Source organism: Vitis vinifera, chromosome 12 (assembly GCF_030704535.1).
Source record: "Vitis vinifera cultivar Pinot Noir 40024 chromosome 12, ASM3070453v1".
Taxonomy (NCBI): Eukaryota; Viridiplantae; Streptophyta; class Magnoliopsida; order Vitales; family Vitaceae; genus Vitis; species Vitis vinifera.
In genome coordinates, this window is record NC_081816.1 from 9,860,804 (window position 1) to 9,886,166 (window position 25,363).

At 39.3% G+C, this 25,363-nt stretch overlaps 1 protein-coding gene across 2 annotated transcripts; it reads right to left on the reverse strand.

The window, feature by feature from the left end:
- Positions 1–856: 856 nt before the first annotated feature.
- Positions 857–24,589, reverse strand: LOC100244248 (uncharacterized). 2 transcript variants are annotated; one of them, XM_010659197.3, is made up of 16 exons: positions 23,989–24,589; positions 23,167–23,882; positions 21,124–22,596; positions 20,411–20,848; positions 20,183–20,254; positions 19,941–20,021; positions 19,754–19,791; positions 19,551–19,638; positions 19,298–19,450; positions 17,708–17,899; positions 17,530–17,609; positions 17,346–17,418; positions 17,167–17,268; positions 15,562–15,667; positions 3,116–3,203; positions 857–1,326 (listed from the first exon to the last, which is right to left on the reverse strand). In XM_010659197.3, exons 1-16 carry the CDS (start codon positions 24,359–24,361, stop codon positions 1,140–1,142), a joined length of 4,260 nt encoding a protein of 1,419 aa, XP_010657499.1. In that variant the 5' UTR covers positions 24,362–24,589; the 3' UTR covers positions 857–1,139. The 2 variants fall into 2 exon arrangements, with proteins under 2 accessions (XP_010657499.1, XP_010657498.1); XM_010659196.3 differs by having other exon boundaries at positions 23,167–23,885.
- Between the last annotated feature and the right edge of the window lie 774 nt (positions 24,590–25,363).

Genomic DNA, 25,363 nt, shown 5'->3' on the forward strand with positions numbered 1-25,363 from the left:
TAAGGTGTTAAGTTAATTTAATTATTGGGTATTAGGTAACAAATTAGTGTCACATCAAACCCAAATTTTATATTGCTAAAACATGTGATTAAGATTAAATTAGAATAATCAAGAAATAAGACAAAGATAGAAAAAAATAAATTAAAAATAGTATTTTTATATTTTATTCCATAATATAATTTACCTTTCTTATCTTTTTTTCTTCCATGGGTTGTGCTTTGCATTTTTTTATTCTTTTGTTAGGGGGATTATTCCAATAAAAGGAAAAGCGATCTTGTCTTGTGGGGGTGGGGGGGGGGGGGGGGGGGGAGAAAGTATTGAAAAGGAGAGTTATTTATATAGAATTCAGATAATTTGGTAGTGTAAATCATACTCAACATAAATGTTAGGGATAAGGGATATTTGGATTGGAGGTGATGAGTCCACTTGGAGGTGGCCCAGCTGGGGGCAGTGACAGGACATGTGAGATTCAAAAAGAGAGAAAAGGGACTCACTTTTTTGAGTTGTGATTACCACAACACCCTCCACTCTCCACCTTATTCCCACAAAAAAGGGTGGGTGTGGGGGACCGTTCTCTAGTAGCTGCCATCTCTCCAAGTCAAGGTGTAGACCTTTTGGCCTTTTTCTCTAGCCTTTTTGGCCTCCAGCCCAACCCTCCAAACTTCAACCACCGTGCTCCTCATGTTTTCCAGCGCCCCCTACTTCTCTACCCACCCATTCCCATTTCACACCACCCTCTTCAGAAGTGCAGACACCATTCCACTTCTCTACTGCTGAACACGCGCGTGCGCACACGCACACACTAAATGGGTTACAGCCATTCCATCTTCACAGTCACTTTCAAAACATCTAAAGGTAAGCAAAGTCACATTTGACCTTTCAAGTTCTCAATTCTCAATTCTCATCAACCGTACAACAATCCCGTTCCTTTTCACGCTAGAAATGTTTTACAACTGACAGTTTGGAGATATAAAAGCATATGTCTAAATCTGTCGGGTGGGGGGGAGGAATACATGTCCAGATAGAATGAATCGAATAAATAATCACATTCAAGCAACAGAAGAATTGCCCAGCAAGGCATTGGAGAAAAAGTCCAACAAAATGTTGGACCTCTAAACTTTCTTCCTTCCTTTACTTGGTTACCTACTTAAAGCATGAATCACATGGGAAACACATCTAGAAAGCCGTAGAATCCTAGGATATCCAGCTCTAAGATTCTCAACAGCACCTCTGATTTCAGCTGACAGTGATGGAGCTAGTGAATTTTGGGTACCAGTAGCTGCAGCTTGAATCTGAGATGGGAGGAGCTCCGAAGGATAAACCCCACTGTTTCAAAACCAAATGATTAGACAGGTTCATGTAATTATTTGATGCATAATAAGGACATTTACTTGCATATAGAAGGCCTTCTGATAATATGTGTATTAAATAGACGATGACTGCAGTCTATATGCATCAAAGACCAGCAATTTTTTTTGATAGGTAAGACGATAATGTGTATTAAGAAGAGCAGCGCCAAAAAGGCGCCCCAAAATACACAGAGAGTATACAAAGGGTGCTAACAGCACCAACAAAAAATAAAGAGGGACTAACAGAAAATGAGACCCCTCAACAAGCCCCTAATCAATCCACAAAATCTATAGTAGAGGTGAAGCCTGAAATTATAAACAATTTGGACCACGCCCAAAGGTTACAAAGAAGAACAAGTTTAATCCCTTGAACAGACAGCTCTTTGTTATCGAATACTCTATCAGAGACCAGCATATTTACAGAATGGACTAATGGAGCCAGTTTATTTAACAGTCAATAAGCTCAAAAAACAGAGCAAAACTAGATGATTTTAACCATTTGAGATATCCTTTTATCTTGACCACCAAAAGTAAAAAGGAAGAATTTATAAAGAATGCTGATAAGATGACACAATCTTCTGATCAAGTGCAGATAAGATAACCATAGAATAGAATTTATCAAACAGTCAGTCCGGCCTATCCATGAATGCCAAGATATTGAAAATCAACAAACAAAGAAATAACCAAGGCATAGAGCAGTAACAAATAGTCACCCAAGATAGCAAGTTCAAACAGACAGAATTGATTTTCTATGGCAGCAGAATTTTCCATCACATGGGGGGGTGAGTGTGACACATCCAATAGGGATTTACTGGGTAGGCCATGCAGATAGTGACATCATGCTCATCATCCACATGTCCTATTATGTACCATGGGTAGTGAGCAAGTAGACCCCACAAGTGCCATCACATCACAAAACTGCATTGGCTAAAGCCAAAACTCATATTACTATTATCAGACTCCCAATTGAGCATTATAGCATTTGCCAATGTGCGAGTGGCACATAAGGCAATCATGTGCAACATGCCAATCTAATCACCAATCCATTCTTTCCATGTGAATCTCATCTTTTAGTAAGTAAAATGAGATAGAAAAGAACTTATCATGTAACATGACTTCAGAAGGTTGAGACATGCCATATAAAGGGTTGGAATGGCAATAAGGAGAGTCTAAAATGATTTCAACAACTCCTTGTCATGTTTTTAAACTTTGTAATATCCAAATCTTGGTGATTGTTTTCAAGAGAAAGTGCCGACCAAGAAATCCTGAATTAATTAGACAGCACAGATCCACCTGAAGGATGTAGAGCCAGTGGTCATTATCTTAGTGTAAATAGCAAAACAATGCCAATAGTTTCACATAGAATAGTCTAATCAAATCAAATGTTTGACCTAGAAGATGTTCAGTAAGAATCCAACAGAATGGTGGGTTTCCCCACTAAGTAGGTGCACTAAGCATAATCCACTTGTTTAGATGGAAGCTTCTTTCTATGAGCTCTTCAGATAAGAATAACAAGATACAAATATTAATTGACCTTAATGTGCAAACAATATAGCAATATGATATCCTAAATTTGGATTGAGGCTTCTGGAGCACCTTAGCTTTTCAATACAGGCAGTTCAAAGCTCCAAGAAAGGAGGGAATCCTTGAGGGCTCTTAAGCAATTCAAAAGAAGTACAAACCAAAAGTCATCCACGTGAAATATAAACATAGCATAATCTTTAGCAGTCACTAAAAGTTAAGAATAAAACTAGACAGAACTTTACCATTTTAAACAAGTCACATCAAGAATCAGAGTCACCTTCCTACCACTCTTCAAATCGATGAAGCATAGGTGCAAATCAAGCTGCCCAACTGAAAATAAGAAACCATAGACAGATTGAAATGTTAATTCCAAAACATCTTTGAATATGGAAATAAAGGCCCTTTGATAAATTTGCCCCCCCTCCTCAATTAAAAAAAAGAAAAGAAGAAAGAAAGAATAAAAAAACTAGCACAGTGATGGGGGAAATCCTTTTAAAGTTTATTCAAGGAAGAAAGGGAAAACCTAAGTAAACTTTAAGTAGGATTAATATTAATTAGAATTGAATTGGGATTGGTATTTGTTGGAGTCTAATTAGGATTAGCTAGTTGAGTTATAATATAATTAGAATTTGAGTCATGATAGGTTATTAGAGTCCTAGTAGACTTTGGATTTCTTAGAGAAGCCTATAAATAGGCTAATCAATATAAATCAAAGGAATGAATTTGATGAATAATATTATACTTTCTTTCATTGCAAGGTTGCAACCCTCAATGATGAGACTCCATTGATTTTCTTCTAGGTGAGACTCCTAGAAGGCCTTAGTGAGACTCTAAGGTTTTCCATCTTTTCTTCATTCTTTCTTCTTTCTTTCTATTTCTTATCTTATAATTTTCTCTACCATCAAATTTATTCTTTGTTCCTCTCCTTACACCTTAAAAGTAAAACCCTAGCCCACCTACCCTTGAGTGTAGGCAACCATCCTAGGGTTATCCTACATCAATTTTGGTATCAGAGCCAAAGTTCTTGGCTTGAAAGCATATGCAATTAAGGAGCGGAGCAACTTATGCAAGCATGAGTTCCAAAAAAACTTCTAGCAATCTAGATGCCGCTACAATACACTTGGAGGAAATTTCAGCCACACAACAATCCCATCAAGATGCTATAGTACAACTAAATAGCAAACTTGATGAGATCATGAATTTATTAGAAAATAGTCAAGAAAAACGACCAATTGAAGAGGAGATTGCAAGTCATCAATTTAGACAATCGCCAAATCAATCACACGAAGAACAAGACAATTTTATGATGGGGACTCAAAGAAAGGCCAGACTTTTTGAGCTAGATGATGATGTGACTAAAAAGGTATGTCTTGAAGTTTCTGAATTTTATGGAAAACTAAATCCAACAGCTTTTCTTGATTGGATTATGTCAATGGAAGATTACTTTGATTGGTATGCAATGCCCGAAAATAGAAAAGTTTGTTTTGTGAAGGCAAAGGTGAAAGGAGCAGCACGTCTATGGTGGCATAATATTGAGAGAGCTTGTGACAAACCCTCAAATAAGCTGCATAGTGATGGAGAAAAGGTTCTGTTTTTAGACGATGGTGAAGGTTATGTCTAGAGGAAGTAGAAGACGGTTTACTGTGGAATCCAAAGCTTATGAACTTGTGATTGATGAAGTAGGAGGAAAGCTGAGAGGATGTATTTGGGAGAGATGTAAAGGGTTATCATCTTGGATCAGATTTGGAGATGCAAGTCTCAGTAGTTTGTTGGTAGGAGTGGAGTCCTGCTGTAGAGATAGAGATGATAGTAACTGGTCCCTCGCATGGGAGGAGGAGGGAAGGAAGTATAGATTGGAGCGTCGTACAAATGAGGCGGGTAGATTCATTCTCTGTTCTGTTCGTGATTTGGAGGCAAAAAGGTTTTGCTTAATTTTTCCAGAAGGAAAGAGGCTATCTAGAGGATGGAATATCTTGGCTGAGAAGCTGAGAGAGGTTGGGGTAGCTCCATTTAGAGGAGTAAAGGACCCTCTTTCTCTTGAGGTGCTGAAGAAGGAAAAGGAGCCTGATCAAAGGACATATGCGGATGTAGCAAAACTGAAATTGGGGAGACTTGGGGATAAGGTTTGGCTGGAAGCGGGAAGGAGGGTGAAGCCTAGTAGATTAGAGCAGCTGGGTCGTTGCTTAGTGGGTAGTTGGGATAAGGTGGAGAACCATCCCCCTGCGTTGGATTTTCTGAAAAACTGGGTTGTCCACGCTTGGCTCCTCAAAGGCAAGCTGGACATAGCTGTAATTGGAGGTGGGCTAATACTCTTTGAGTTCGAATTGATTAGTGAGGCCGAGCGTGTTCTTGCTAGAGGGAAGAGAAAGGTTCTAGGCAGTGTATTATTGATGGAAAGATGGCACCCGGAGGTGGGGTGCTTTAGCAATGGTGCTTTTGCTAGCGAGGTATGGGTGAAAGTGGTAGGTCTTCAATGGCAGAGCTGCAATGGGCTAGAATCGAGAGGTGTTTAAGTTGATAGGAGATGGTTGTGGTGGGTTCATTGCTGTGGATAACAAGACAGATTCAATGGCAGAGCTGCAATGGGCTAGAATGTTGGTGAAATCGGCGGGCAGGAACACACCTTCCTCTGTCCAGATTGTGGATGAGATGGGGTGCTTCTCAGTCCAGCTGTGGTGGGAATCCCCACCTTGGTTCTCTCAGGTGGTGCCGGCGGGAAGTGGCCTTGGGAAAGGGGATGTAGTGGTTGTAGAAGTTACAGGGAGTGGGTCTCGTAATGAGTGTAGAGGAGGCGTGCTGGTGAAGGTTGGACAGCCAAAGGAGCAGAGGGGAGTAACTGAGCCGCCCTGTGGTAGTTCTTCAAAAGGGGCTTTAGGCTATCCATATGAGTTGGCTGAAAGAGGGCTTGGAGAGGAGGTAACTGATGGAGAAGACAGCTGCGGGATCAGAAGTCGAGGTGGAGGGAAATTAGCAAACCTGGGAGGTTTTAAATCTGGGCCAGCAGCTTGTGTTTTTGGGACCGATTGGGAGGCCCAAGTCAGGAGCGGGCTTGGAGAGGATGGTATTAAGTCAAACTATGTGGGAGCCCAAATATTTGGGCCAGATTGTGAGCCCAGGCCCATCACGTTAAAAGGATGGGTAATGGGCTGCGAGGATAGGCCCTTCCTCATAAAGGGGTCGATTGCGGGCTGTGAAGGAAGGGCCGACATGGGTTTTGAGCCTGAGTTGGGAGGGATAAAAGGAAATAGGGCTTCTCCTTGTGCCGAGGTCGGGGGGATGGAGATTAAGGCTACGATGGAAGCTTCGGGTGGCCAAGTTAAGGAGGACGGGGGGATCGCGTGCTTCCTAGGAGGAGATTAGAGGGATTCTGAGTCTCTAATGGCGAAGGCGAGAGCGCGAATGACTGAAGAAGCGTTGTCAGCTGAAGCGTCCAGGTACGAGCCCGTTACCGATGTTCTTGGGGGGGATCGGGACTTCTTCTCTTCTTCTACTCTTTCTGGGTGCGATCGGGCTATGGTGGTGGGGGGTGTTAGGGGTACGGTAGTCATTGACGAAGATGTTGGGTATCAAGCTCCGTTGTGTGCCGTGTTGATTGATGGTAGTCCGTGGGAGACGAGTACAGAGGGGGGAAAGAACAGGGGTTTCAGGTCAAAGGAGAGTGAGGATCTGGAGGAAGAAGAGGACTAGGGTAGCGGTTGGGATGACAGTAGCTTGGCTAAGTTCAGTAAGACTTTGGGATTCTCGACAGTTGGCGTTGAAGGGGAAGTCCTTAAATTACTGTTAAGGCTGAAATCAAGGAGGGATCAAGGCAAGAAGAAAGGAATTGCAGGGATGACTAGGTTTGATAGGGAAGTGAAAAAATCGGAATGGTCGATTAATTATGAAGGAGAAAGCAGGAAGAAAGGCTCGGATAGAAGAAATGGGGATAGAGCTCTGTGTCTTAAATGAAAATTAAAATCCTATCTTGGAATGTCCGGGGGGTGAATGATAGAAATAAGAGAAGTTCAATTAAGGCCTTAATCAGATCCCATAAAGTGGATTTGGTATGCCTGCAAGAGACTAAAATGTCTCAGATGTCTTTAGGGGTGGTGAGAAGTCTTGGAGTGGGGAGATTTTTAGATTGGGGAGTACTGAATGCGAGGGGGGCAGCTGAAGGGGTGCTGGTTTTTTGGGACAAAAGAGTGTTGGAGCTGGAAGGGATGGAGGTGGGCCTTTTCTCCATCTCCTGCCGGTTCAAGAACTATGAAGATGGATTTTATTGGGTTTTTTCAAGAGTGTATGGCCCTACCTTAAAGAGATATAGAGAGCTGTTTTGGGAAGAGCTAGGGGCCATCCGCGGACTCTGGAGCGATCCTTGGTGTATCGGAGGTGACTTCAATTCAATCAGATTTCCAAATGAGAGTAGAAAAGGGGGAAGATTGTCTTCTTCAATGAGAAGATTTTCGGAAGTGATTGACGACTTGGATTTGAGGGATCTTCCCCTTCAGGGGGGTCCATTCACCTGGAGTGGAGGACTGAACAATCAAGCTATGACCAGGATAGACCGTTTCTTGGTGTCGGAGGATTGGGAGGGTCACTTTAAGGGGGCGGTGCAGTGTACTCTTCCTAGGCCTGTGTCCGACCACTTCCCTATTCTATTGGATGGGGGAGGGGTTAGAAGAGGTCCTGTTCCTTTCCGTTTTGAAAATATGTGGCTTAAGGAGGAGGGATTTAAGGATCTGTTGAAGGGGTGGTGGCAGAGTCTAAGCTTTAATGGTTTGTTTAGTTTCATCCTTGCTAAGAAGTTGAAGGCTTTGAAGGCTATTCTAAAGTCGTGGAATAAGGATGTTTTTGGGCAGGTGGGTGTCAATAAGAAAGTGGCCCTGGACAAGGTGAATTTCTGGGATGGTCAGGAGAAGCTTCGCCCCTTATCATTGGAGGAATTGGAAGCTAGAAAGGTAGCAAAGGGGGACTTCGAAAAATGGGCTCTAATGGAGGAGGTTTCTTGGAGACAAAAATCAAGAGAAGTTTGGCTAAGGGAGGGTGATAGAAACACAGGTTTTTTTCATAAAATGGCTAACTCCCATAGAAGGAGAAACTGCCTGTCCAAGATTAAAGTTGACGGTATATGGTTAACAGAGGAGCAGGAGATAAAGAGAGGGGTGGTTAAAGCTTTCAAGGACCAATTGACTGACCCGGGGGACTGGCACCCTTCTATGGAAGGTCTGGACTTTAATAGAATTGGAGATGAGGATGCAGCTAGATTGGAGGAGGTTTTTTCAGAGGAAGAGGTCCTCAAGGCTCTTTCAGATCTGAATGGGGACAAGGCTCCGGGTCCAGACAACTTCCCCCTTAGGTTTTGGCAATTTTGCTGGGATGTTGTCAAAAAAGAGATCATGGGTTTTTTGTTAGAATTTCATGAGCGCGGCAGATTTGTTAGGAGCTTAAATTCGACCTTCCTGGTCCTAATCCCAAAAAAAGCTGGCGCCGAGGACCTTAGAGACTTCAGACCGATCAATTTGGTGGGCGGATTGTATAAACTGTTGGCAAAAGTGTTAGCCAACAGGCTTAAGAAGGTAGTGGGCAAAGTGGTGTCCTCAGCTCAAAACGCTTTTGTTGAAGGAAGACAGATTCTCGATGCTGCCCTTATTGCCAATGAGGCAATAGATTCTTTGTTGAAACGAAACGAGAGTGGGGTGTTATGTAAATTGGACTTAGAGAAGGCATACGATCACATAAACTGGAATTTTTTGTTGTTTGTATTGCAAAGCATGGGATTTGGGGAGAAGTGGACTAGGTGGATCTCCTAGTGCATCTCTACAGCAACGTTTTCAGTATTGATCAATGGCACCCCGGAAGGCTACTTCAACAGTTCAAGGGGGCTGCGTCAGGGGGACCCCCTATCCCCTTACCTTTTTGTGATAGGAATGGAGGCCCTTAGTAGGCTGATCCATAGAGCAATGGGGGGAGGGTTCCTATTAGGCTGTAGGGTTAATGGAAGGGGTGGGAATGGGGCTTTGGTATCTCATTTGCTGTTTGCCGACGACACGTTAGTGTTTTGTGAAGCTTCTGAAGATCAGATGGTCCACTTAAGCTGGTTGTTGATGTGGTTTGAAGCCATATCAGGTTTGAGAATCAACTTGGACAAAAACGAAATTTCGCCGGTTGGTAGAGTGGAGAATTTGGCTCTTGAGGCTGGCTGTAAAGTGGGCAAGCTGCCTTCTTCTTATTTGGGGATCCCTTTGGGGGCGAATCACAAGTCTGTGGTTGTTTGGGATGGGGTGGAAGAGAGATTTCGGAAACGGCTGGCCTTGTGGAAGAGACAATTTATTTCCAAAGGAGGGAGAATTACTCTAATTCGGAGTACATTGTCAAGTATGCTCATATACTTGATGTCTTTACTTCGAATGCCAAGAGTGGTTAGTCTAAGGTTGGAGAAAATTCAAAGGGATTTCTTGTGGGGAGGGGGTGCTTTGGAGAGGAAGCCTCACTTAGTTAATTGGGATACCGTTTGCATGGATAAAAGGAAGGGGGGTTTGGGAGTTAGACGCCTTTCCATCCTTAATAGGGCCCTTCTTTGCAAGTGTTTTGCGATTGAAAGGGAGAACTTTTGGAGGCACGTCATTAGTAGGAAGTTCGGGGAGGAAGAAGGGGGTTGGAGTTCTAGAGAAGTTAGGGAGAGTTATGGAGTAGGATTTTGGAAGGAAATAAGGAAGGAAGGTGCCCTTATGCAAAATAAAGTCGCTTTTTTAGTGGGGAATGGTAGAAGGGTAAAATTTTGGAAAGATATATGGTGGGGAAACCTCGCCTTATGCAATTCTTTTCCCTCCTTGTATGCTTTTGCCTCCTCTAAGGAGGCCTGGGTAGAGGAGTTTTGGGACACTTTGGGAGGGGAAGGGGCTTGGAGTCCTAGATTTTCTAAGCCCTTCAATGATTGGGAGGTGGAAGAGGTGGAGAGGCTTCTTTTGACAATCCGAGGTGCAAGGCTTAGTCCTCTTATGGAAGATAGAATGATGTGGAAGGTGAATTCGAATGGGATTTTTTCAGTTAAATCACTCTATAATGATCTATCTTCAAGAAGAGCTGGTCTTTTCCCTCATGGTTTGATTTGGAACCCTAGTGTGCCTTCCAAAGTGAGTTTCTTTGCTTGGGAGGCTTCTTGGGGTAAGGTGCTTACTATGGATCAGCTTAAAAAGAGGGGGTGGGCTATTGCTAACAGATGTTTTCTGTGCTGTGAGGAAGAGGAGTCAATTGATCATATTCTTATACATTGCTCCAAGGCAAGAGCTTTATGGGAATTATTGCTCGCCCTCTTTGGAGTGTGTTGGGTCCTCCCATCTTCGGCTAGAGAGACCCTTATTGAATGGAGGGGCTTTATGTTGGGCAAGAAGCATAGTATGGTGTGGAAGGCAGCCCCGTTATGCCTTTTTTGGGCGGTTTGGATGGAAAGAAACAGGATTGCTTTCGATAATGAGGACTTTTCGGTTCATAGGTTGAAAAATTCTTTTGTTTGTAATCTTTGGGTGTGGACAAAAACAATTGTAAATGAAGGTCCTCTTACTTTACCTAGTTTTTTTTATTGGCTAGGCGCTAGATGAGGGTCGGGTTTGTTTTTTCTCTTCTTTTGTGTGTGCCTTAAGGGGCCTTTTGTATACTCCCTGTATGCTATTGGGCTTTCCTCTTGGTGCCCTTTTCTAATATATTTCTGCTTTTGCCTATCAAAAAAAAAATAATATTAAGAATCAAGTTCATAGAACTAGCCAACCACCTATTGACACATGGGACAAGATGAAGTTGAAGATGAAGGAGCACTTTCTCCCAACTGATTATGAACAACTTATGCATACAAAATTGTTTTCCCTTAAATAAGGTACCAAGTCCGTTGAAGAATATACAGAAGAATTCCATGAATTGAGCATTCGAAATCAAGTGTGGGAAAGTGATGCTCAACTTGCAGCCCACTATAAAGCTGGACTTCGAATGGAGATTCAACTTGAGATGATAGTTGCACACACTTATACCGTAGATGACGTTTATCAACTAGCCCTCAAAATAGAAGAAGGCCTCAAATTTCGGGTTTCCAAGCGTCCAAGTTCACAAATTGGGAGCACTTTCTCCAACAGGACAGCAAGCAAACCTTTAAGCACATCAAACTTCAGAACTTCTAATCATGTGACTGGTGGGGGCAACACTCAACAAACTTCGAATGTGGCTCATAAGAATGGTAATAAGGGTAAAAATTCAATGAGTATTGGAGATAGAAAAGTAGATGTGACTCCTTTATGCTTTAAGTGTGGTGGGCATGGTCATTATGCTGTGGTATGCCCAACCAAAGGTTTACACTTTTGTGTTGAAGAACCGGAATTTGAATTGGAAAGTTACCTAAAGGAAGAAGAGACCTACAATGAAAATGAAGTTAGTGAAGAATGTGACTACTATGATGGTATGACGGAAGGACATAGTCTTGTAATACGACCTTTATTAACTGTCCCAAAAGTAAAAGGAGAAGAAGATTGGCGACGTACTAGCATTTTCCAAACACATATTTCTTGCCAAGGGAGATTATGCACCATGATCATTGATGGAGGTAGCAGTTTGAACATAGCTTCACAAGAACTTGTTGAGAAGCTAAACCTTAAAACAGAGAGACATCCAAATCCATTCAGAGTAGCATGAGTTAATGACACCTCTATCTCGATAAGTTTTCGCTGCTTAGTAACATTCCTTTTTGGTAAGGACTTTGAAGAGTTCGTATAGTGTAAGGTCTTACCCATTAAAGTAAGTCATATTTTACTTGGAAGACCTTGGCTCTTTGATAGAAGAGTTTAACATGACGGCTATGAAAATACATATGCTCTCATACACAACGAATGTAAGAAGATCCTTCGTCCAATGAAAGAAGTCCCTCCAATTAAGAAGTCAAAAGAGGATGCACAACCAAAAAAGGTACTTACTATGTGTCAATTTGAAAATGAGAGCAAGGAAACTAAAGTTATTTTTGCTTTAATGGCTCGGAATGTGGAAGAATTTAAAGAACAAGATAAGGAATATCCAGCAAACGTACGTAAAATCCTTGATGACTTTTCTGACTTATGGCCTACAGAGTTACCTAATCAACCCCTCCTATGCGTAACGTACAACATGCCATTGATTTTATTCCCGATGCATCATTACCAAATTTACCAGCCTACAGAATGAATCCAACAGAGCATGCTGAATTGAAAAGGCAAGTTGATGAATTACTTACTAAAGACTTTATTCGTGAAAGCCTAAGTCCTTGTGGAGTTCCTGCCCTACTAACACCAAAGAAGAATGAATCATGGCGGATGTGTGTGGATAGTCGTGCAATCAACATAATCACAATCAAGTATCGATTTCCAATTCCAAGACTTGATGACATGCTAGATATGATGGTTGGATCAGTAATCTTCTCAAAGATTGATCTAAGAAGTGGATATCATCAAATACGTATTAGACCAAGAGATGAATGGAAGACATCTTTCAAAACTAAGGATGGATTGTATGAGTGGTTAGTCATGCCGTTTGGACTAACCAATGCTCCAAGTACCTTCATGCGGGTTATGACGCAGGTATTAAAACCTTTTATTGGACGGTTTGTTGTTGTCTATTTTGATGATATTCTTATCTATAGTCGATCTTGTGAAGATCATGAGGAACACTTGAAGCAAGTAATGCACACTCTTAGGGCTGAAAAATTTTACATTAATTTGAAAAAATGTACTTTCATGAGCCTTAGTGTTGTATTTCTTGGCTTTGTTGTGTCTTCTAAGGGTGTTGAAACAGATCTGGAGAAGATTAAAGCTATTGTTGATTGGCCAGTACCAACAAATATCCATGAGGTGCGAAGCTTCCATGGAATGACTACATTTTATAGACGATTTATTCGAAATTTCAGCTCTATTATGGCCCCAATTATCGAATGCATGAAAGCTGGTTTATTTATTTGGACTAAGGCGGCCAACAAGGCATTTGAAGAAATCAAATCCAAGATGGTGAACCCTCCTATCCTACGTCTACCAGACTTTGAGAAAGTATTTGAGGTGGCCTGTGATGCTTCCCATGTGGGAATTGAAGCAGTTTTTAGCCAAGAGGGACATCTTGTGGCTTTCTTTAGTGAGAAACTCAATGGGGCAAAGAAAAAATACTCCACATATGATCTTGAATTTTATGCGGTGGTGCAAGCAATTAGGCATTGGCAACATTATCTCAGTTACAAGGAATTTGTTTTGTATTCAGATCATGAAGCCTTGCGATATCTTAATTCTCAAAAGAAGCTTAACTCTCGACCTGCAAAATGAAGTAGTTTTCTTCAGCTGTTTACCTTTAATTTAAAGCATTGTGCAGGAATTGAAAATAAAGTAGTTGATGCCCTTAGTAGGAAGACCCTTCTCCTAGTAAACATGCCAACCACTACAATTGGAATTGAAGAATTAAAGCATTGGTATGATAATGATGCTGATTTTGGAGATGTTTATTCCTCTCTTTTGAGTGGTTCAAAAGCAACATGTATTGATTTGCAGATTTTAGAAGGGTACTTGTTTTATAAAAATCGTTTATGCTTACCAGGGACTTCTCTACATGATCATGTCACATGGGAACTTTATGGAGGCGGAATGGGTGGACATTTTGAACGAGATAAGACCATTGCTTTGGTGGAATATCGCTTCTTTTGGCCTAGTTTAAAGAAGGATGTTTGGAAGGTTATCAAACAATGTCGAGCATGTCAAGTAGGAAAAGGGTCAAAGCAAAATACGGGGTTATATACGCCATTACCAATTCCATCCAAACCTTGGGAAGACTTGAGCATGGATTTTGTACTTGGATTACCAAGGACACAACGGGGCTTTGATTCTATATTTGTTGTGGTTGATAGATTTTCCAAAATGGCACATTTTATCCCATGTAAGAAGGCTTCGGATGCTTCTTATGTTGCTGCCTTATTCTTTAAAGAAGTAGTTCGATTGCATGGATTACCACAATCCATTGTTTTTTATTGTGATGTCAAGTTTATAAGCTATTTTTGGAAAACCTTGTGGGCCAAGCTAGGTACTTAATTAAAATTTTCAAGTTCTTTTCATCCTCAAACTGATGGACAAATAGAAGTTGTCAATCGCAGTCTTGGTAATCTTTTGAGATGCATTGTGAGAGATCAGTTGAGAAATTGGGATAATGTCTTACCACAAGCCGAATTTGCTTTCAATAGCTCCACTAATCGTACTACTGGGTACTCACCTTTTGAAGTGGCATATGGGTTGAAACCTAAGCAACCTGTTGATCTTATACCATTACCTACTTTTGTCCGCACCAGCCAAGATGGTGATGCATTTGCACGTCATATACGAGATATACATGAAAAGGTACGAGAAAAAATCAAAATCAGCAATGAAAACTATAAAGAGGCAGCAGATGCACATCGAAGATATATTCAGTTTCAAGAAGGTGATCTAGTGATTGTCCGTTTACGACTAGAAAAATTTCATCCGAGCACATATCAAAAGCTTCAAGCTAAGAAAGCGGGTCCATTTTGGGAACTAAAGCGGTTGGGTGAGAATGCTTATTTGTTAGAGCTCTCTTCAAACTTGCATTTTAGTCCAATATTTAATGTGGAAGATTTGTATATCTACCATGGTCATCACAACGATGTAAGTGAAGAGTTGGATCTTCAATTACCACCTACTCTTAGCCCACGTCCTGAGATTGAGTATATTCTTGATGATCAACTTGTGTCTACTCGACAAGGTGGATACCAAAATTTTTTGGTGAAATGGCGAGGCAAACCACATTCTTAGAATACATGGATTACGACAACGGATTTTCAGAAGATTAATCCCGATCTCGATGAATTGTATCAAGCATCTAACTCGTCGGAGCCGAGTTCTTTCAAGCCGGGGAGAATTGATGGGGGAAAGCCTTTTAAAGTTTATTCAAGGAAGAAAGGGAAGACCTAAGTAAACTTTAAGTAGGATTAATATTAATTAGAATTGAATTGGGATTGGTATTTGTTGGAGTCTAATTAGGATTAGCTAGTTGAGTTATAATATAATTAGAATTTGAGTCATGATAGGTTATTAGAGTCCTAGTAAACTTTGGATTTCTTAGAGAAGCCTATAAATAGGCTAATCAATGTAAATCAAAGGAATGAATTTTATGAATAATATTATACTTTCTTTCATTGCAAGGTTGCAACCCTCAATGGTGAAACTCCATTGATTTTCTTCTAGATGAGACTCCTAGAAGGCCTTAGTGAGACTCTAAGGTTTTCCATCTTTTCTTCATTCTTTCTTCTTTCTCTCTAGTTCTTATCTTATAATTTTCTCTACCATCAAATTTATTCTTTGTTCCTCTCCTTACACCCTAAAAGTAAAACCCTAGCCCACCTACCCTTGAGTGTAGGCAACCATCCTAGGGTTGTCGTACATCACACAGAATTTGGAGTTTACTTTTATCAAATCCCTTAAAAATTACTCCTTACCTATGGAATGGACAAAGTTGAACATTTAATTTCTAATTTAACTGGTCAAATTTTATTAGATAATTTTGGAAGGGCAGAGTTGAACCAAGATTTGAGTGCACAAATGCAATTTGGGAGCCTGCTGATTGGAACCAAGCTTACTTTTGTTAAACCAACTTTAGAACATTATGTCTCAAATTAAAACAAAAAACAAAAAGGGTCACAAAATTATCTTACCTGATGGAGAATGAAAACTTGTCTTACTCAGGTTTCTAAGCTCTAGTCGCGCTAGTTGTACTTCCTCAACCACATCTAGTAGATTAGATAACAGCGAACTGGTCATCTGCATAAATAGAATATGCCAAGGTGAAAGGAGCTGCCTATCATAATGAAAGGAAAAAATCACCTGTGAATTATAAACTTTTCTACTGTCCCAAAATCGATACTGATAACCATGTGCAATTGTCCAACTAAAGGAGGGCTTTGCTCCCTTCAAAGATGAAGGAAAAAATAATGATGACGATAATAATAATAATAAACATCAAAGATACTTAGACTACAATTTGTTAAATATACCAAGGTCCCAATGTGCTGGCTGTAGGCAGTACCTACAGACATGCATACCAGTTGAAAATGAAAGAGGGATGCTCTTTTGAAAAGAGAAGATTGGCCATGTAGTTATTTCTCCTGCCACGTGTGTGGGAGGGCCACAGGATCTTTTCTTTCTTTTTAAACAGCTGGGTATTAAAACTTTGCAACTGTTCTGAGAACAAATTTGCTTTTGAGATTTTAAAGGCACCAGATTACTAGCAATGTAGTAATCTGTAACTAAAACCCTACAACAGTACAATACCTTATAAAGTTGCATGAATTCCATAAGGAAAATGCTCTAGGCACCATCACCACAAATAATAATAAAGGTCAAAGTTACTTAGACTACAAGTTGTTCAATATACCTAGGTCCCAAAGTGCTGCCTATAGGCAGTACCTGTAGACATGAATACCAGTTGCAAATGAAAGAGACATGTTCTTTTGAACAGAATACTTCGGCCATGTAGTTATTTCACCTGCCCCATACGAGTGGGAGGCCCACAGGATTTTTTTTTTTTTTTTTAATAGCTGGGAGTTAAACCTTTGCAACTGTTCAGAGAATGAATTTGCTTTTGAGATTTTAAGGGCACCTGATTACTAGCAATGTGGTAATCTGTAACTAAAGCCCTACTACAGTACAATACCTTATAAAGTTGCATGAATTTCATAAGAAAAATGCCATTTGCACCATCATCACTACCAGCACTTTTACCATCTCCTGATGTGGCAGGTAGTGATCAGTGGCAAAAATGATCATAATGACATAATAAATACACTTTCTCCTCATCATTTTTTCTACCCCCAAGCACCACCAGCAACATCAGCAAGTAATAGAAGTGGTAGTGGCTTGTCAGAGGTAATAAAATAGCATCACCTGTTCCACAATCCAGAGTCAAGACAAGACAACCAAAGATTCTTCTTGTAAGTGTATATTAGAGCTTAATGGTGGAGCAAAGATATTCAATTTCTGATGCTCTTTACATTGAATAAACTCAACAAAGTATTGATCTTAACTACTCAGGGTCTTTTGGTATTTCAAACAAATGCATATAAATCAATTCAGGAACAAAACAATGAGCAAGAAGATGGAGGAATGAACCCTTGAGGCCTAGCTCAAGGGTTTGGGATGGCAATGTGGAAGATTTCAGGTTTGAGGCCCAGCAGGGACCCAAAAAAAAAAAAGAAAAAAGAAAAAAGAAAAAGATGGAGTGATGAAGCCATAAAATGGAAGGAAGAGAGGAAGAAACTTACTTGTGTTTCTTGTGCCAAACTTCTTGGACCAACATGCTTCTTGGTGGTCTCAGCATCTATTACAAATGCAAATGCGGTGCAAGCATCCATGTTTGGGAAATTCTAATGAACAAGAACTACTGAATTAGAAAAATGCACATGGTGCCTAATACAATACCTTCTGAAAAAAGACTGCATACCTTCACAATTTTTGTATCATTCAATTTGTTGGAAATGATTATGCTTGAAAGAGGACTAGCATTTAATGAGAACCTGTATATTATCAAATTGAAAAGCAAAATTGTGACAATATAAGCGTATAGAATGTTTTATAGTCCCAGGTGCAGTTATAAGACAAATAAAGCATTCTAGACGAGAAGAGACCTTTGAAACATGAAATTACGATAGCAGAGAACGAAGCTGTGAGGGTAATTCCTATTCTCAAATTCATCAACTTCCCAGAACTGGTCAAATGACAAACAGGATACTTCTGTCAGCGACAGAAAGCATTATATAGTTTGTAGTAGTATGTGGTAACAAGAATTAAAGTAGGAACAAAAACCTGCAAATCCTGACGTATGAACCTGCAACATGTTCTACGGTTTAAATGATCAGTAACTAATAGAATAGTTTCTGCACAACTTGGTTTTCCCTTCGTCTTACAAGAACTCTGCAAGGATTTGGTTAAGTTTTTTATTTTTCTATCTGAAGCTTCAATTTCCTGCCTCATTGCACTCACTTTATCATAGGCATCCTGCAATAGTACAGATCACACTTATTTTATTAGAAAGATGAAACTGATTAAAATTTGCTCCCTTCATGTTCTAAAAAATCATACAAGATGAACTAAGAATATAACACAAATAATGAACCATGAAGAAATATGAAAACAGTGTATCAGGCTACAGTACAATTTTGTAGGCTATTCCCTGCCAAATCCAACTTCCATTAATTAATTAGCAGTGCTGAGATATTAACAAGCACATGGAAGAAAATATCATATGGTAGCATTTCTCATCCAAAGAACATTAAGGTGCATTGATTGGTATGGCCACTAAAATTTTCAGTATAGACTGTCAAAATTGCTGTTTCTTCTGGTTTCAATCGCAACAGAAGAATGCGGCCAACAACACCTCCTGGCAGGTTATTATTCATCCATGTGGAGACAAAGAAACCAACAAATTTACAGTCCAGTACAGCTCATCCACAACCATTACCAACCCTACCAGTAGTTAAAAGAGCTAAAGAAAGATATAAGGGGGATAAACAAAGCTCCAAGCACACTCAAGCCAACAGTAGACAGTAAATGAAACCCAAAAACACAAGTACCCCTTCTCTAAAGATACTCTCTACTGCAAAAACAAAGACCTGAAAGAGAGCTTTTAGATTTAATCTAGACAACTCAAACCCTTCAATGGCCTGTTGATTATGTTCCTTCCAGATGCATATTAGCTGCATTTCTCTCTTAGGGAAAGGAGATTGGATGATAGTTCCAGAAAGATCCCATGACTATGATGATTATGCTGTCATTATCATGTAACTAGATTATAATTTGAGATAAAAACAAATTGCAATCCTATAGTAAAATGATAAAAGAAATTGTTCTCACGACTTTGGGCAAACTAATTTTGAATGGAGTATGAAATATTAGAAGCAGGATAAAGATGATCAACCCCATATTTTTGGTTTTTCTATGCTGCAATTTTTTGGGAAATAATGACTACTTTCTTCTTTTTCCATGAGAAATTTTTGTTACTTAGAAAAATGTAGAGGTAGTAGGAATCCTTATTTTCCCAAGAGTTCATAGGAATTCTTACTCAGTAGGCTGCTGATAACAACAAAAAGAGTTTCTTTGCCCTCCACAGGGTATTTGGGCTTCAAAACGGCTAAGTCTTGGAAAGATGTTGCCTTAGTTTTTATCAACAGAATGAATCATCTTAGAATTGGTGACTGGATGTAGTTTATAAATTAATACGTGATTGCCACCAAGAAGTACTTTCCCTAAGCAATTTTTAACATTTGACATTTTTTTGCCCTGAAAAGAGGACAGGGGGTCCATGATGTGATAAAGTAGCCAAAATAATTGTTAGAGCAACTTTTACAGGAATAAACTGCAAATAAACAAACTCACATCTTAATTCTAATATATTACCTCAATTTTTCCCTCAAAATTAACTGAACAAGACTGATGACCACCATCATCAACTTGAGCATCTCTTGCACCAGGTAGAGACAGACATTGGAAAGAATTCATCTTTAACATCTGAGACTCCTGAATCCCAGAGCTCAATAGTTGTACTCTTTCCTACATGCAGGATACCAAGAAGGTGGTAGGAGAACATAAGCATATGGAGAACGAAAAAATATTTGCATACGTGAAGAGATAAAAAAACTAGGATGAATACCAGCAATTTCTCTCGCTTCACACACATTAACTGCTGTTTTGCCTGTTCATATGCCATTTTAGACAGCAAAAATCGTGTTTCAGCTGCTCTGCATTAGATTTATCAATGTCAACATGTGTGGAGCTACACCAGATCTTTTATATGACATCTATAAGAACCATTAATATTCAGTTCCATGTCACATTACCAAGGTGAGAAATCACCTTTTATGTGTAAGGTTACTTGCATGGTCTAATATTTTCTGCAGAAGATAATACAAAAGAGTTAGCAGGAAAATGGTTAGTAAGTATTTATTAGTCATGTCTGAAAAATAAATTTTCCCCAAAATTATGATCCGTTCAATTGTTCATAATATAACTAATAACAAGCCTGCGAGTTAATTTTGCCTGCCTGAGATTGGATTTCAGAAAAAAACATCTCATGTGCTCTAACTTTCTGCAGGTCAAGCAAGATATCTTCTAGCAAGCTAATCTACATAATTAAAAGAAAAGGAAGAGTTAGATAATAAGAATGTAATAAGGTTATTAGGATAGTTTAGATGCTTATAGATCCAGAAAATTGAACAAATTTAAAGCCAAGGACAAAGGTTATTTATTTCTATTTACAAAATTGGAGAAAATAAAGAAGTGTACCGCTCGTAAATTCAGGTTATCAATCAATGGAGAAAGGATTTGTTTTGTATCCTCCGAAAATTTTGAGAAAATCTGCAAGGTAAACTTTATATTAATTCAATCAGACGGATTAAAAAAATACAAATATCTATCTCTATATATATAGATATACATCTTGCTCTGTCAACAAACTAGATATGTAAGAAAGATGATATAATAAAATAGCAGCATGGTAAACTGTAGACATACATCAGCCCAATCCGTCAAAGGTGTATAATCTCCCATCCTCTCTGTGTGTTTGTTACTTCTGTCAGAAAGTTCCAGTAAGGACCTTGAATCACGACCTCCACCTTTATGAATTTTTGGACTCCTCTGAATACTGACAAGTTCATTGTCAACATCCTTGAGAACTAGTTCTTCACTTCTTCTTTTCCGTCCAGGAGAGTTCTCAACATCTTGTTTGGAAAATTGCATTTGTGAAATGTGGAGTCCCTGATGGCAATCACCACTACCATGGACATTTGTAAACTGATTGGCCTGAGGAGACGATATGCCTTTTCCAACAAAATGAAGGAAATTATCAACATGTGATGCATTGTATGGCTCTTTCTTGGAGGGGCTCTGAGTTGGCTTTTTCTGGGGGAGGGCCTGACTTGGTTTTTCCACCATAGTCTGAATGTCAGATTTCTGAAGTATCAAAGAAGAGAAAAAATATTATTAACATTTAGGAACAGCCTAGAGAACTGGACAGAAGCAAGGTTGTCCATGGTCCACACCAAGATAAGGCTTCTGCCAAATTTGGAATGGACCCAAGTCCACAACTGGACTAAGGTTGAAATCAAGGTGTGAAATCCTCTATGGCCCATCCTTATGCAGAGCCTAGGTCAAAGCTGCAAAATATAAAACCAAGAAAGTTATGTGCATGTGTGATAAAGTGTTGAGTGAATAGAGGGAAACTCCACCTTTCCGAAAGGTGACTCTATAGTGCTTCTATGGGCATACAGAGAAGGAGAATGAAAAGAAGAAGCTTTTATCCCTCCACCAGGAAGTTCATTCTTAAGCCTAGTTGACTCTTCTCCAGTTTGAAGATTCTTTTCTGGGCTTGGTGACTGATGATTAAGGGTGTCCATATCCCTTGAAGGTGTTTCAAAGTCCATCAATGCCCCAGATTCATTTTGCAGATCATGAAGATTAATCTCTTTGTCATTCATCCTTGTAACTTGACTGAATTCTTTGGAATGCTTAATCTCAATGAAGGGTGTACTAGATTGCCCTCTCCTTTCCAAGTGTGGTGAGTCCAATTTGTTAGCTGTTGCACTTGAATGGCTGGTAATGGCAAAATTTTCTATTGTGCTTCCATCTTGTCCTGAGCCAAAGCTAAATTTATTATGCTGATCCTGCTGTTTCAAATCCCTAGAGAGGCTCCCTTGATATTCTGGTGATGCCAATAACTTCTTTTCTAACCTTTTCATTGGAGAAGAAACAAACTGATCAGGTGTACTGCTTGTTTTCTTTTCTCTAGCACAATCAAGTATGATCTTGCCCAGTGGAGAATTAGTTCCAGAACTAACCAGTGTCCCATCTCTGGTATCTTCTGTTGTGAAGTTATGCTGCAGCACTTTATGGCCTGACCAAGTAAACTGAGAGGGTGAAAGTGCTACTGCCATTGGTGTAGTAGTTTCATCCATTTGAAGAATGCCCATAGACATATGATGCAGAGATTTGCCATCTTTAAGGAAGCCAGTGGTCTCATCAGTTTGGCTCAAATTTCCTTCGTTCTTTGGGGTCAGAATCCCATCCTTCTGTGCAACACTTCCTAAATGCTCTTCTAATGAATCAATGGGAACATCCAGATGTTTGTGTTGAGGATCTTTGCTATTCTCCTCCAGAATAACATTTAGGGGAGGAGTGGCAGAAAGGTAATCTAATGACCTGAGTTTTGACCCTCCAATTCCATCTCTAAGAGAACCATAGGAAGAAGCCTCAAGAATTTTCAACTTAGAAATGCTTTTCTGTATGGATGACTCGCTGTCACCATGTCTCATGTGATCATTGCTTAAAAATGAGCCATGCTGATTTTTGGAAGGAGTAACAGCCCATGAATTTCTCGGTGAATTAGCATTATCCAAAAATTGTTGCTGTCTTTTAGCAGATAACAAGTGTACGGACCCTGCCAATGGAGATCTATATCGTTGATCAACGTTCCGATCAATATTGGAGTTCTTATAAGTTCCATCTTTAGGAGAACTTTCTTTTACCCACCCTTCAGTGGAACTTAAATGTCCACATTCATGCTGCATTAAAAAATCTGACTGAACAATTTTATTATCCAATTTTGACAGAGTGCCACTATTCAAGGCAGAGAATTCGACCTTTGACCTACTCAATCCATGTGCATCTCTAGTAAACTCCTTCATCTCACCAAATGTCATGGCCTGCAAATGAAACAACAAAGCAATTGCCTTGATTCTCCAGAAGGAAAAGAAAAACATATAAATATCTCAAAAAAGGGCATGATTTACAAAGCACATAGACAACTCATTTTTTGGTAATTTAGCATAATAGAAAAACTTCAATAAGGCAATTGTGTAAGTAGAAATAGAAGACAGACTGCTTCTCCACAAACTATCCATCTATATAATTAACAGTTGCGATGGACATGAGTTGCCACTTGTCAAATGCAATGTCTATACAGAATGTTCATAAATAACTTGAGATGAAGATATACACAAAAATAGACTATATAGACTGCATAATTCAGTTCCACATTAAACAAAACGTTTCCTCAAACATTCAGGGAAAAGGCACAAAAGGATTCTGTACTATGTAGAACAAAATTGATTGAAATGGAGTCCAAAACTGCCCCCAAACAAATGGCGAACATATACACTAGATAATCTCTTCATAAAGTCCAAGTGGATCCATTCAAGGGAAATGAAATTCAAAAAACCAAAGCACTGGGAAAACAATGTCACGAAAACCTCATTAAGAAGAGAAGTTCTTACTTTAGCTGGCTGATTAGGAGTACGGATTTGGTGATCACTGGAGGCATTCGTAGCTGGACCATCATTCGTGTCAGGTGAGCTATCAGAAGTGATTTGGTCAATAGGAGCAGCCATAAAACCAGCATTTGTTTCACTCAATTCCATATGAGCAACAGGAACTTTCTTAGCAGACGCCTCATGGGTATCAATGTTGTTTCCGTCAATATCTCCATTATCCTTCAGATCCATGGCACCACTCCCAGTGTTCCTCACCTTGTTCAGGTAGCTCGGAGACTTTGGACTATTAACAAGATCAGAGAAAGAGACAACATGCAAATCCCTGTTTCCTTCTGCCAAGAGAGCATCCAATTGAGGGGACAGTCTGCCATAATCATACCTATTTGGGTTTTCTCCTACAAGACTCATCTCATTAGAGTCAGCACCAGCACTCGCTTTATCAAAAGATTGGGAGTTTGGCTTCTTAGCCACTGTCAGTACCATGGAACTACCTACATTGTCAGGGTTGCTATTCTGGGTTGGCGTCTTCTCATCAAAGGCAAGGCGAACTCCTGTTGGGGTCTTGAGTTCCCCCCCAGAGTCTGATCTTGCAAGACTACGAAAGTGCATGGAAAATGCTGTGGAATCCATAGTAATATCATGATTTTCATCTGAAGCTGCAGAGTCAGAAAATCTCCCGGGTCTAATAAAACTCGCCGATACAGGCCCAAAAAAATTGTCTGCTGCAAAGATAACCTCAACAAGTAGTTAGCTCAATGAAAATGAATTTGTAATACATAATCCCAAACGAAAGGGCTAAAATTAGAAAGAGAAAGCGTAACTTGCCATCATTAGAGGAAGCAGAACCAATGGTGCTTCCGGGGGAGGGAGACTGAAAGGGGCGCAAGAAAGACTTTCTCTGATGCACATCATCGTCCTCGTTTTCGATGCCGTTATCGTCGTCGTCGTCGTCAGTAGTGTCGATTAAATCCTTGAGGAAGCGGAGGACAGGGGCATCAGGGAGCCCTAATTGGGGTGTGTCGCAGTCGGAGCTTGGTTTGGACTCCGGAGGGGTTTCGCATTCGTCGTCTCTGTTGAAGACGTGAACTGAAGTGATTTCAGCGGCGAAGCTCACCCGCCGCGACCTCTTCTTCTGGCGAGCCACAGTCCCTTCCTCCGTTTCCGTGTTGCACTGTTCTTCCCCATCCTTAGAACCCATCCTCCAAACTCGGATTAAGACTCTGGGTTTCTCCCAAACTTTAAACTTTTTCTTTGAATCTTCCAGTATCACCAACTGAAATTCTTGGGTAGGGTTTGTTCTAATTTTCCTCGAAGTGGAAGGAGGGAAATCTCGTTTAAAATGAAAATAAGTTTTTTACTATTCAATTTTCATACGCACCCCTGCTATTTCTGAAAATAAAGAAACACTCCTTCCTCCTGAATCTTCTCAAAATTGCGCCCTTCTTTTACTCTTCTTATTTGCTATCTAGTATCTACAACCAAATATTATTTTTGCTCTCTAGCATCTACCAGACTACAACCAAATATCATTTGAGGACACGCCTATAAATATTTCAAAATAATTTCCATGAACCATTTTTTAAGAATAATTTTTACTACTTTCAAGATTTTGAATAAAAAGCTAATTTTATTGGTTAACTATTCTCGAAAATAATTTTCTACTTTAAAAAAATAAAACATGATATCTTCAAAGAAAATATATATATATATATATATATATATATATATATATATATATATATTATTTATTGTTTAAAGATTATTTTTCATAATAATTATATAAATATAAAATAAAAATGAGATGTTTTTAGATAACATATTTTATATTTTTATTTGTGTTTGTGAAAATTGTTTTAAAATATAAATATAAAAAATAATTAAACATAAAATTTATTTTTAAAACATAGAAAATAACATTAAATTATCATATGGATTTTTGTTTTACTGAAAATCAAAGGACATAACATATTTTATTTTCAAAAACTGATTTTTAAAACTGTTTTAAGCATTATTTTATTCTCAAAACAGTAAGGCCTATTTGGTTCATGTTTTCAAAAACTGTTTTCTGTTCTTAAAAACAAAAAACACGAAAAACTTATTTGGGGAAGAGGGTGTGTTTTTGTTTTTTGTGTTTTTCGTATTCTCAAAAACCATTTTTTTTAGAATAATAAAAAGATATTCTCCTTATTTTTTCACTATT